Source organism: Cervus elaphus, chromosome 16, assembly GCF_910594005.1.
Source record: "Cervus elaphus chromosome 16, mCerEla1.1, whole genome shotgun sequence".
NCBI lineage: Eukaryota > Metazoa > Chordata > Mammalia > Artiodactyla > Cervidae > Cervus > Cervus elaphus.
This window is the reverse complement of record NC_057830.1, coordinates 27,293,775-27,307,841: the sequence shown is the minus strand read 5'-3', so window position 1 is coordinate 27,307,841 and position 14,067 is coordinate 27,293,775. Positions and strand designations below refer to the sequence as shown.

The following is a 14,067-nucleotide window of genomic DNA, read 5'->3' as shown; positions in this document are numbered from 1 at the left end:
GGCTAACAGAATTTTGTCAAGAGAACACACTGGTCATAGAAAACACCCTCTTCTGACAACACAAGAGACAACTCTACACGTGGATATCAACAAATGGTCAACACTGAAATCAGATTAATCATATTCTTTGTTGCCGAGGATGGAGAAATTCTATATAGTTAGCAAAAACAAAACCTGAAGTTGACTGTGGTTCAGATCACGAGCTTGTTATTGCCAAATTCAGACTTAAATTGAAGAAAGTAGGAAAAACCACAAGACCATTCAGGTATGACTTAATCAAATCCCTTATGATTATACAGTGGCACTGACAAATAGACTGAAGGGACTAGATCTGGTAGACAGAGTCTCAAGTACTATGGATGAAGGTTTCTAACACTGTACAGGAGGTGGTAACCAAAACCATCCCCAAGAAAAAGAAACGCAAGAAGGCAAGTGGTCGTCTGAGGAGGACTTACAAATAGCTGAGAAAAAGAGAAGCAAAAGGCAAAGGAGAAAGGGAAAGATATACCCAACTGAATGCAGAATTCCAAAGAATAGCAAGGAGTGATAAGAAAGCCTTTAAAAATGAACAATACCATGAAACAGAGGAAAATAATAGAATGGGAAAGACTAGAGAACTCTTTAAAAAATTAGGTACCAAAGGAACATTTCATGTAAACATGGGTACAATAAAGGACAGAAATGGTAAGGACCTAACTGAAACAGAAGAGATTAGGAAGAGGTGGCAAGAATACACAGAAGAACTATAGAAAAAATATACTAATGACCTGGATAACCACGATGGTGTGATCACTCACCTAGAGCCAGAAATCCTGGAGTGTGAAGTCAAGTGGGTCTTAGGAAGTATCATTATGAACAAAGCTAGTGGAGGTGATGGAATTCCAGTTGAGCTATTTCAAATCCTAAAAGATGATGCTATGAAAGTGCTGCACGCAGTATGCCCACAAATTTGGAAAACTCAGCAGTGGTCACAGAACTGGAAAAGGTCGGTTTTCATTCCAATTCCAAAGAAGGGCAATGCCAAAGAATGTTCAAACTACCATACAATTGTGCTCATTTCACATGCTAGCAAGGTAAATACTCAAAATCCTGCAAGACAGGCTTCATCGGTTCATAGTACATGAACCGAGAAATTTCAGATGTACAACCTGGATTTAGAAAAGGCAGAGGAAGCAGAGATCAAATTGCCTACATATGCTGGATCATAAAGAAAGCAAGGGAATTCCAGGAAACCATCTACTTCTGTTTCATTGACTATGCTAAAGCCTTTGACTGTGTGGATCACAACAAACTGTGAGAAATCTTAAAAGAAATGGGAATACCAGACCATCTTGACTGTCTCCTGAAAAACCTGTATGCAGGTCAAAAAGCAGCAGTTAGAACAGGACATGGAACAATGGATTGGTTCCAAATTGGGAAAGGAGTATGTCAAGGCTATATATTGTCAAACTGCTTATTTAACTTATAAGCAGAGTACATCATGTGAAATGTTGGGCCAGATGACTCAAGCTGGAATCAAGATAGCCAGGAAAAATATCAACAACTGCAGATGATGCCACTGTAAAGGCTGAAAAAGAGGAAGTAAAGAACCTCTTGATGGAGAAAGAAGAGGGTGAGAAAAAGCTGGCTTAAAACTCAACATTCAAAAAACAAAGACCATGGCATCTGGTCCCATCACTTCCTGGCAAACATATGAGGAAGAAGTGGAAAGCGTGGCAGATTTTATTTTGAGCTCCAAAATCACTGTGCACGGTGACAGCAGCCACGAAATTAAGAGACACTTGCTCTTTGGAAGAAAAGCTATGACAAACTGAGACAGCATATTAAAAAGAAGAGACATCACTTGGCTGACAAAGTTCTGTACACGCAAAGCTATGGTTTTTCCAGCAGTCACGTACAGATGTGAGAGCTGGACCATAAAGAAGGCTGAGTGCCAAAGAGTTGATGGCTTTTGAATTATGGTGCTGGAGAAGACTCCTCAGAGTCCTTTGGACAGCAAGGAGATCAAACCAGTCAATCCAAAAGGAAATCAACCCTGAATATTCAATGAATGTACTGATACTGAAGCTCTAGTACTTTGGTCACCTGATAAAGAGCCTACTCATTGGAAAACACCCTGAATCTGAGAAAGATAGAGGGCAGGAGGAGAAATGGGCAACAGAGGATGAGATGGTTGGATGGCATCATTGACTCAATGGAGATGACTTTGGTCAAATTTCGGGAGATAGTGAAGGACAGGGAAAGCTGGTATGCTGCAGTTCATGGGTTGCAAACAATCAGACATGATTTAGCAACTAAGCAACAATAACAACAACATGTAACTCTGCTTTCTGTCTAATAAGTAATATCAACTCTGCTAATAAATAAAATCACCAGTCATGAAGCTATTACAGCAGCATAACTTTTCATAATAGATTCACCACAAACAAGTGAACTGAAGACTTCAAAGCAGCCATCTCTTGTTTTCTTTAACCATAACCTATTCTATCCACTGGTTTGTGCGATTCAAAACACAATTTCTATAAATGGCCACAACACTTTTTAAAATTGCCACCTTCCTGTCAACTTTATCCACTATTTCATCTTCTCTGTCATAAAGGTTGTCAATGTTGATGTTGTAATAATGACAGTATCACTTCTATTATAGAGGGGAATATATATATATATATATACAAATTAGGCACCATCCCCATTTACATTTTTGAGGACACTCAAAGATAACAAACTTGCTCCATTTTATGAAGACACACAGGAGGTAAACTGAAAACGGATGAGTCATGGCAGGGTAACCATGCCCACAATACACAAATCACACTAAGAAACTCAGAAGCATCACAAGACAACACGTCCACAAGTATAATCAAGCTCCTCAGGCCTCTCTTATTTGGTTGTGACCAGAGAAGACGACACCTTCTTGCTGGTTACAAACCTTCTTCCCTGGGCCCAATTCCTTCTTTTGTAGTTTTCTCACCGTCAGCTCCTTACACTGTCTGCCCACGTGGAGTTCTGTCTACATCATATTTAAGACTCTGTGTACGACAATTCCCCAGCAGTTCAGTGGTTAGAGCTCAGTGCTTTCACTGCTAGGGGCCCAGGTTCAATCCCTCGTTGAGGAATTAAGATCCCATAATCTGCACGGTGCGGCCGAAAAAAAAGACCTCATGTCAAGGTTGACTAGACTCACACGAGGTATTCTCCATCACCCCCCATATGTGGAATATTAAGCACAGAGGAACTCGAGCAGGTCCCTTACTCTCACATTGGAGAGCTTACAATCTATCTGTCTGGAGAAGTCTGGTCAAGAGTGAAGAGAGATGCTGTGATCCATCACAACAAAAAAACCCAGACCCCAGAATCCACAACTGTCTGTATATCCTCTTCAAGGGATGCTCTCTAACCATTCCCACTTCTACCCAGACTTAGCCCTTCTCTGTACTTATTTCTACCAGATAATTTACCAAGTAGAATAATAAGAACAGATTTACTTTTCTATCTCCATGACTGACCCATTCCTTGAAGGGTAGGATTACATCTTCCACATTTTTGTATGACCTGGCACTTACTGGCATGCATAAAGTCACAAAATATCTATTTATATATCCATTAAAGAAATGCACATGTCAAGAAGCTACAATAGAGAAGTTTAATAAGGCCAATCTAAAATAAAAGCTATTTTACCCTGAGACAAGCTGCCAATGCTGTCAGGAGGAGCATAGGTATTTTTTCCTCTGATGTTCATATTTTTTGGTAAAGAAATGTTCTAGGGAATAGAAAAATACCTGGGCATCCGAGTGTGCTTCAAACTGTGTTGTTCCACCTGTTGCCTGATCAAAGGTGTACATGAGGCGGATATCTTCTTCATGCAATTCATGGCCTTCCACAACAATGGTCCCTATTGGAAAAGCAACTGTCACTGTTACTCAATCAGTAACCCACTCCTCAAGCTGCCCTGCTACCAATATACTGTGCCACTCTCTAATAAAAACTTCAAATCATCAAGCTACAGTCTTTAAGAGGTTATGTCTTTCTGACTCATGTCACTGTTGTGGTCAAGGATGAGATAAACTTTCCTTAGACTACACCATGCTATCTTAAGGCCATTTAAATCACCCATATCTACTGCTGTATATAAGCACCTAGATCCAAAAACATGTGCTAGAGGCAACGAATGAATCCTCATCATAAACATGAGCAGCAAGCTATAAGGAAGAAAGCACAGTCTGTAGAGTCAAACTAGACTTAGGCCTACCACTCAAAGGCGGTAAAACCCTGGTGTTCTTCTATCTGCCTATCCGAGTACAGTCAGGGTGAAAACAGGTAGACAGTGTGAAGGTCTGAGCATCATGCCTATTCATGGTAGGCAGAACATATAAACAGCTGAGGATGGCAATTCCCATTTCCCATACCGCTTACTATAGTAATTCACAAAACAATCTTCTGGGTCTTTGAGCAATGGGCTTTCATTTTCACTTTATGTCACCGTATTCTAAAAACTGCTTTTCATCAATATGGAACAGTTCATTCAGAAACTACAATTTAAAAACTACAGGCTTCAGTTTCAAATAAAGCTTATTTCAGGAATTTTTAATATTTTGGCTAATTGGTGAAATAGCTTGAGATTTATGACCTGAATGCTGATCAAAGATTTTGTTAATTTAACAAATCAAGTTGAATTAGTACTGATTCAACTTTTAGTTGCAAGCCTCTAATGTTTTGTAAATTTTATCTAAAAATTTGGGGACTCTTACAGACATTTCCCCCAATTTCCATAACTATTCATCTGAGTTATGAATCCTTAAATCTTTCATGACACTTCCATGCTTATGATTTTCAATTTCAGAGGGAACCCAAACATTCAAACACCTTGTACCCTAGGGTTGCTGCAGGAAGTCAAAAAGCTGTAATTAGACCATATATGATTCTAATCATGGCAGAGGTCAGAACTCCTGGGCACCTGGAACAGCTTCCTAAAGATTTCCTTCAGCACGCTTATCAAAAATATGATTATATCCATACATCTTTAGTGTCTACCAGCACCATGACGGTAAGGACAATGTCTGTCTTATTCAACTCTATGTTCTCAGTGTCAACAAAACAGAAGGGCTTTAAAAAATATTTGCTGAATGAATGACTCCACTCTTGCTCAGTGAGAACAAAATATGTATTCTAGATATTTTAGAGATACATTCTAAGTTCTGACACAGTTTTGGAAGAAGCTCCAAACCTCAATGCTAAATCCCTTTCATTAAAAATACTTAAGTATTTAAAAATTAAAATTTTGAATTAAAATTAAAATATAACTTTCTTCTTTGAATATCTTCTGGTCTTCATTCTGGCAACTCAAGTCATCTTTTTCTCTACAAGCAACATCTGATAAGGGTAACGCTCTATACCACTGGCTGGTGAATCTGAAGGGTTTTGCTCTCTCATTAGGGTAGATTTTTCCAGGCCCATATTAGCACTTATAGAATTCAATGGTAACTTACAGTTTACCCATCTGACTCAATGATTTCAAGTAGAAACCTAGCTGAAAGTGAAAGCCACTCAGTTGTGTCCAACTCTTGCGACCCTATGGACTGTATAATCCATGGAACTCTCCAGCCCAGAATACTGGAGTGGGTAGCCTTTCCCTTCTCCAGGGGATCTTTCCAACCCAGGGATCAAGCCCAGGTCTCCTGCACTGCAGGCCGATTCTTTACCAGCTGAGCCACAAGGGAAGCCCAAGAATACTGGAGTGGGTAACCTATCCCTTCTCCAGGGGATCTTCCCGACCCAGGAATGGAACTGGGGTCCCCTCCACTGCAGGCAGATTCTTTACCAATTGAAAACACCAACAATAACAGACTGGTTAAAAAAATACCAGGTATCCACAGGAAGGAAAGTTTTTGCAACACTTACTGAAATAGCATTTTAAAGACTGACAAAACACAGAAATGTTTATAATGTAAAGTGAAAATGCAAAATAAAAAGGTAAATGAAAACCAAATAATATAAATATAAAAAAGTGAAAAATGTGAAATAAGTTATAGACTGATTTCCATTTTGTAAAGCTATAATTGTATGACTACATATGTATATAGGATGAACTAAATCAGAATTTTAACAGTGAACTAAATCAGAATTTCAATCTACATTAAAGGATGGGTGATGGGTTATGGGTCATTTTTATTTTTACTTTTTAAAAAATAAATTAGAATTATTCATAATAAATATTTTTATGAACAGAAAAAAAAAGTTCTAATTTAAGGGAAGGCTGTAACAGTAGAAATCAAAGAGGAGGCTAAGTATGAGACATCCATCAGGTTGAGGACACAAATGGTGACCCCAATGGAACAGACACCCACCATTCTCCTGGAACCGCTCCAGCTCCTCATTGCTCAGCTGTTTGATGGATGTCATCACCATCTTGAAAGCTCCTTTCAGACGCTTCCCCAGGACCATGTGATCTGGCTCTGCCCTTAGGCGAATGCCATATTTGTTTTTATCTGTAGATAATGTAACTTTTCGAACATTCAATTCCTATATTTGATAGACATGCAAAAACAAAAATGAAACAAATGAAAATATGTCCACAAAAATTTGAATACAATTCTTTATAGCAATAACCAAAAAGTGGAAACAACCCAAATGCTGATCGACTATGGAAAGGATAAATAAAATGTGGTATATCTACCTAACGGACTGTCATTTAGCAATATAAAGGAAAGAAGCACTAATCCGTGCTATAACATGAATGACCCTTGGTGCTAAGTCACAGAAGCCAGACATAGAAGCCCACATATTGTATGATTTCATCTACAGAAAATGTCCAGAGTGAGCACACCCAGAGACAGAAAACAGATTTGTGTTTGCCAGAGGACAGTAGAATCCTGAGGGGAAATGATGCATGAATGATAATTTGGGGTCTCTATTTGGGGTGATGAAAATTCTACAAAATTGTGGTGATGACTGCACAACCCTAACTCAATTAACAAGAGCTGTAGCATTAGAAATATGGACTTCATGTCTCAGGGGTAACCTTTCCTTGAGCAATTTAACTATCAGTTAACCAGAAGAGTCAGTTAATCATATATTTCATGTCTCCATCATGCTAGCAAGTTAAGGAATACTAATGTAGTAGGAAATGGTGACCACACAGTAGGAAATAAGAAAATGAAGTATCATGGAATTGTCAACTGAAGCAAATTATATGGAAATGTTCTGCCATTATACATTACTATATTATTTGATCTCAGAGTGCTCAAGATATTTAAGTATATTCTATTTTTATCCATATCTTAAGCATTCGTTACAGAATTTATGTAACTTTACATAACTTTACATAATTTATATAACGTTACAGAATTTTTATAACTTCTTAAATTTCTAAAGAGTTTTATAAACTCTATTTATCCAGAATTCTCAAATAATTCAAAATCAAATATAGAAATTATTTTCTATCCTCTTTTTCTTTTTTTTTTTAAAGAACAAAACCCCGTTCATTTTTCACATTATCTATATGGTGAAATTTTAACTTTTGAACACAAAATGTTATCAATGATGACCCAGGCCGCCTTCTTTATGGTTTTGGTGCGAACGCAGCCCATGTTGGCAGGTTCTTGGTAAAAGAGCTATTTTCTATCCTTAAATATTATCTTTGAAAGGAATAAAAATGAAATTTGAAATATGTATTTCATTTAAAAACACCACAGGATAAAGCTTTCTGGGAGGACAACTGACAAGACAGTTTAAACTTCTGACCTCAAAACTCCATTTTTAAGAACCTATCCAACATCCACACTGTCAACTAGCAATTGGCACTTGCCATCTACTTATCTGGGCTTCACAGGTGGTACTAGTGGTGAAGAACCTGCCTGCCAACAAAGGAGATGACATAAGAGACAAGGGTTCGATCCCCTTGGGAAGACCCTCTGGAGGAGGGCATGGCAGCCCACTCCAGTATTCTTGCCTGGAGAATCCCATGGACAGGTGAGCCTGGTGGGCTACAGGCCATAGGGTGGCAAGCAGTGGGACATGACTGAAGTGACTTAGCACACATGCCTCTACCTGTACCTGTAAAAGGACTAAATCGTGCTGCTGACCTTCAATAACCCCCTGAAAGGAGTTCAGGGTGGACAGCAGAAATGAGACATTCTGTGCTTGGGGAAAAACTGGCAGGACAGGTCTTCAGATAGGTATTTTCAGGAGCTGATTTTATGAGCCCAGTTCTTGTATCTCCCCATGGAAAGGCCCCAAAATCCCTCATGGTGGTAACTGTTCCTTGTGACTAGCAAAGCTTCACAAGACTAGCAGAAACCTTCTGGAAAAAAATGTACCTGCCTGCATGTATTCCCCCTTTACCAAAATCACATATATATTGAACTGCCTCTTAGGAGCAGCTTCTCAGAGCTATCTGAGGTGCTGTCTCCCGGGCTGCATCCTCATTTTGCCCCAAATAAAACTTAACTCGCAACTCTTATGTTGTGCATTTTTTAAGTCGACAGTTAACGACATATTTGCACAAACACACATATACACACACATACAACTTTTATTTATAATCCGAAACATATATTTCCAACAATACTAGAGTAACTAAATAAATAGTGATGCAGCCAGAAAGTGAACACTATGCAGCTGGCAAAAAGAATAAATTAGATCTCTAATGTTTTGTTTTTAAAGGGAGAGTTCTTTAAAAATATTTATTTATTTAAAAATTTTATTTATTTATTTGGCTGTGCTGGGTCTTCATCGTGGCATGCAGGATCATTAACTGCAGCACATGGAATCTCGTTCCCTGATTGAACCTGAGCCCCCTGTACTGGGAGTGTGGAGTCGTAGCCACTGGACCACCAGCAAGTCCTAGGTCTCTATGTTTTAACATGGAATGTTGTTTAAGTAATACTATAAAGTGGAAACAATAAGTAAAAAACTACATATATGATCATCTCTATTCGCAAATAAAACCAGTGATGTGCGTATCTGATGTTTTTCAGTTGCTGAGTCATGCCTGACTCTTTGCAACCCCATGGACTGTAGCCTGCCAGGCTCCTCTGTACACGGGAGTATCCTCGCATAGGTTGGGAAAATACTGGAGTAGGTTGCTATTTCCTTATCAAGAGGAATCTTTCCAACCCAGGGATCAAATTCAAGTCTCCTGCAGTGGCAGGTGGATTCTTTACCACTGGGCCACCTAGGAAGCCTGCATGGGTGTAGATGTATGTACAAATGTGTCTACATGTATGTAAAATGCTAGGAACAACCCGGTAAGAGACACCATAGTGAACATCCCTGCAAGTGGGAAACGAGACACCAGGGAGTGGCCAGGGTGAGAAGAGACCCTGTCCTGTACCCGATGCTAGTGTTTATTTACAACCAGTGTTTACTTGACACTTGGGTAATTTGAAGGAACTAAGCTCTTTCTTTTTGTTAATTATCAAAAATTACTTTGGGGAAGAAAAGTGGATGAAGGGATAAATGATCCGATGAAGATGAAAATTTCATGGACCTTGAGATCATTGTTAAAGAATTATAATTACAGGGACATCCTTGGTGGTCCACTGATTAAGAATCTGTGCTTCCAATGCAGGGTGTGTGGGTTTGATCCCTGGTAGGAAGAACTAAGATGCCACATGCCCCCAGCACGGCCAAAAAATAAATACAAATTCTTAAAAAAAAAATTTTTTTTAATTACATTGCAAAAATTCATGATGAATCAAAAAGCAAACTGTAAAATTTCACAGAAGGTTACATTTATGTATATACTGATAAAGAATACTAATCAAAATAATCTTCCCAAGGACAGAAGCCAAAGTTTGGACCAAAGCACACAAATCAACTGTCTTACCTCAATGATATATTTCTCCAAAGACTTAATTTCATTAAGAGCTTCCAGATCTTGATGGATAACAACAATTTCTTTCAAAGGATACTAGAAAGAAAGGGGATGGGAAAGTTCACTAAGCATCCAGTCTTCTAAACTGCAGAAATATAAATGTTACATGTTCTATCTGAATTTCAAGCTCTAGACTAAGCAGGCTTAACTAGTATTAAGTCATTCACAGCCTTACTGCAAAAAGAAATTTATGCCATTGCTTGAAGCCCTTTATATGAAGAAAATACTCCAAAGACATAATTCTCTAGGTCTGTGCAATGTAAAATAGAAATAAAACCTCAAACCTTTATTGGAATAGTTTTGCGGTCTCGAATCACTCGGCCAAGTTCAATCACAGACTGCATTCTAGATACTGCACTCTCAGTTTTCTTGTCGATCAATTCCTCACTGATTGGGAGAGGTAGGGACATAAAAGATATTAGATTTAAAAAGAGAAAATCTCGAAGAAGAAACGTGCTTAGGTGAGGAAGAAAGTTGGACGAGAGAGGGGAGGGTGTGGTTAGGCTTCCCAAGGGAGGCTCTTGGGAGCACAGCATGACTGCCTTTGGGCAGTCATAGTGAGAGGCAAGCTTGAGCCCGATGCTCAGTGCACAGTAGCTCCTCAAAACGATACCAAAGGCCTACCCACACCCTACATGCCACAACTCTACAGGGGATTCCACCCTCAGCATCCCTCTTATACCCCTTCTGTAGCCTGAGGAACAGCTCAACTGGAAGGCATGGCATAGGTGAGCTGGAGCAGGGAGCTGGGCCCCCACATGAGTGCCTCTCTAGCAGCTCTCCTTGCCATGGCCCAGGTGAGGCTTAGATACATTTGATTCTTACCGAACATGGGGCAGCATGAGGTAGTGAATACTGAACGTGTCCTTGTCCTGGACAGAAACAGGGTCAATCAGTGTCTTCAGATTCTGATACATCAATTCAGTAAGAAAAGGGGTATAGGGGGCCTGTATAAGGACAGAAAACATTATGTCATTCATATGTAGCCATCATTAACTGATCTCAAGAGTTAGAAAAAACTAAAACATTTTAGAGAAATGACACGGGAATATGCACAGAACCGGACATGAGGTTAACAAAACATGCCTATGAAAATGACCTCATTTTGAACTGGGTGAGACAGACACTCAGAAGCAAAGAAGTAGGACTACAGACAGAAGTGTCCCAAACATCCTTGAAGATGTCCATAATAAAAACAGGAGCCAATGACCACATGGCAGTCAAGTCAACTGCAGAGGAATGAATATTCCTAAAGTCTCAGAAACCTCATCTGTAAACTGGGGAAACTCTACCTGCTTAACAGGAAGAAGGAATGAGCTCATACATGAGACACCAGGTGGAGGACCTGGTATAAAGCAGGTTCTCATTCCATGTATGTTTAAGAAATAAATAGAAGGCTTATAACATTAAACTGAAAGAGCAGAAATAAGACACAGGAAACTAAAAGTGAAACTTTTACTTATATATAATTTAATGAATATTTCAATTGGTAGGAACTTTTACTTATATATAATTTAATGAATATTTCAATTGGTAGGAACAGTGAAAATACTCAAGTGTCTCAAGTGAAATATTGTTTGCAATATATGTATTTGTTTGGTTAGCTACTAGCTCAAGACCTTCCCTGATACTCATAGACAATTACAGAACTTTAAAATATAGAAAAAAATAAAGAACAGATACAAACAGAGGACAGTGCAGCAACTGGGCACCACAAGCAGCCCACGGGGCTAGAGTTTTAGAATGGGATGAAGCATCTTACCATAAGTCTGCACAAAGAAAGCAGAACACTAAACAAGGTCTCCAGGGCCATAACACAATCCTCTACCCCATTTTCACCCTAAGAATAAAAAACACACACATTAAACTGTTAAAACCAATAGGTCACTGTAAAGGGGAAAAAAAAAAGGTAATAAAAAGGGGAAAACTCAGCCATAATTAAGTTATCCAGAGATAACTACTTTAAACATTTTAATGTCCTTCTAAATATATGTGCATATACACACACACACATGCACGTGTATGTGATACATTTTAACAAAACAAAATTACTGTTTTGTTACAGGATTTTATCATTAACACATTTGAAGGTAGTACTGATGGGCAGTGGTCTGGGTGTACCTCACTCCCTGTTATGGAGCATTGCTGTTTATGCATAGCTTAAGTTCTGGGACAGGCTCCATGCTTCACTCATCCTATATCCCCAAAGGCTTAATGAAGAGTCTCATCAATAAGGAACCATCCCTCTAGTGATAGAAGCGATGAAGTGCCCATCTGAAGATCATAGCTGTACCGAACAACACTTGCAAAATACATTCATGAATTATTTGATTTTAACAGGTCTGTTCAGTACAGTCCTAAATGGCCTGAGACTTTCCCTCTAATATGTTGTCTGTAATTGTGTTTTGAAAACATGTGAGATGACTTTTAAACTTAAGGACCCCCCTATCCAAAAAATGGCAGTACAGTTAATATGCAACGTAAAAGGAAAAACACAGCTATAAAAAGTGAGAGCATTTGAAAACGCCCTTTTTGCTTTTGCCTGTTCTCATTTTTCCTCAACTTTCATACTTCCTGCACTTTCTGCTCTTCCCAATAGAAGCCTACACTTACCTTTAATCTTCTACGGTTCATCCGAACATACCAATTGGTCAAAATATCCACAAACTTGACCAGGCGAGGAACCACAGTATAGAGCCTGTAAGCTGAAAGTAAGACAACCAATCAGACAGTGAGAACATACAAAAGTCTTGGGAGCTTAAGACAGGGCTGGATACAAGAAAGAGCAAGTAGGCCCTGCCATTCAAGGGCTATCACATCTGTTAGGGAGACAGGTCAGTTTTCATTCCAATCCCAATGAAAGGCAATGCCAAAGAATGTTCAAACTACCACACAATTGCACTCATCTCACACGGTAGTAAAGTAATGCTCAAAATTCTCCAAGCCAGGCTTCAACAGAACATGAACCATGAACTTCCAGATGTTCAAGCTGGACTTAGAAAGGCAAAGGAACCAGAGATCAATGCCAACATCCGCTGGATCATCAGAAAAGCAAGAGAGTTCCATTAAAACCTCTGCTTTATTGACTGTGTGAAAGTCTTTGACTGTGTGGACCACAACAAACTGTGGAAAATTCTTAAAGAGATGGGAATACCAAACCACCTGACCTGCCTCTTGAGAAACCTGTATGCAGGTCAGGAAGCAACAGTTAGAACTGGACATGGAACAACAGACTGGTTCCAAATAGGAAAAGGAGTACGTCAAGGCTGTATATTGTCACCCTGCTTATTTAACTTATATGCAGAGTACATCATGAGAAACGCTGGGCTGGAAGAAGCACAAGCTGGAATCAAGACTGCCAGGAGAAATATCAATAACCTCAGATATGCAGATGACACCACCCTTATGGGAGAAAGCGAAGAAGAACTAAAGAGCCTCTTGATGATAGTGAAAGAGGCGAGTGAAAAAGTGGGCTTAAAGCTCAACATTCAGAAAACTAAGATCATGGCATCCGGTCCCATCACTTCATGGCAAATAGATGGAGAAACAGTGGAAAGAATGACAGACTATTTTTTTGGGTTTCAAAATCATTGCAAATGGTGACTGTAGCCATGAAATTAAAAGACGCTTGCTCCTTGGAAGAAAATCTGTGACCAACCTAGACAACATATTACAAAGCAGAGACGTTACTTTGCCAACAAAGGTCCGTCTAGTCAAAGCTATGGTTTTTCCAGTAGTCATGTATGGATGTGAGAGTTGGACTATAAAGAAAGCTGAGCGCCGAAGAATGGATGCCTTTGAACCGCAGTGTTGGAGAAGACTCTTGAGAGTCCCTTGGACTGCAAGGAGATCCAACCAGTCCATCCTAAAGGAAATCAGTCCTGGACATTCATTGGAAGGACTGATGCTGAAATTCCCAATATTTTGGCCACCTGATGCGAAGAACTGACACAATTGAAAAGATCCTGATGCTGGGAAAGATTGAAGGCGGGAGGAGAGGGGGACGACAGAGAATGAGATGGCTGGATGGCATCACTGACTCAATGGACATGAGTTTGAGTAAACTCCGGTAGTTGGTGATGGACAGGGAGGCCTGGCGTGCTGCAGTCCATGGGATTGCAAAGAGTCAGACACGACTGAGTGACTGAACTAAATTGAACTGAACTGCTGCCCAACTTCTAGTTTCCTGGCAG

At 39.4% G+C, this 14,067-nt stretch overlaps 1 protein-coding gene across 3 annotated transcripts in view; it reads right to left on the bottom strand.

The window, feature by feature from the left end:
* The window catches only part of IARS1 (isoleucyl-tRNA synthetase 1), an 81,111-nt gene that overhangs the window by 13,916 nt on the left and 53,128 nt on the right, over positions 1-14,067 (bottom strand). For all 3 annotated transcript variants that reach the window (XM_043927358.1, XM_043927357.1, XM_043927359.1), the window contains 7 exons: positions 12,488-12,579; positions 11,637-11,714; positions 10,700-10,821; positions 10,159-10,261; positions 9,827-9,910; positions 6,345-6,519; positions 3,780-3,892 (listed from right to left, as the gene is read on the bottom strand). In XM_043927358.1, coding sequence (XP_043783293.1) covers positions 3,780-3,892; positions 6,345-6,519; positions 9,827-9,910; positions 10,159-10,261; positions 10,700-10,821; positions 11,637-11,714; positions 12,488-12,579 — 767 coding nt within the window. The remainder of the gene's footprint in view (positions 1-3,779; positions 3,893-6,344; positions 6,520-9,826; positions 9,911-10,158; positions 10,262-10,699; positions 10,822-11,636; positions 11,715-12,487; positions 12,580-14,067) is intronic.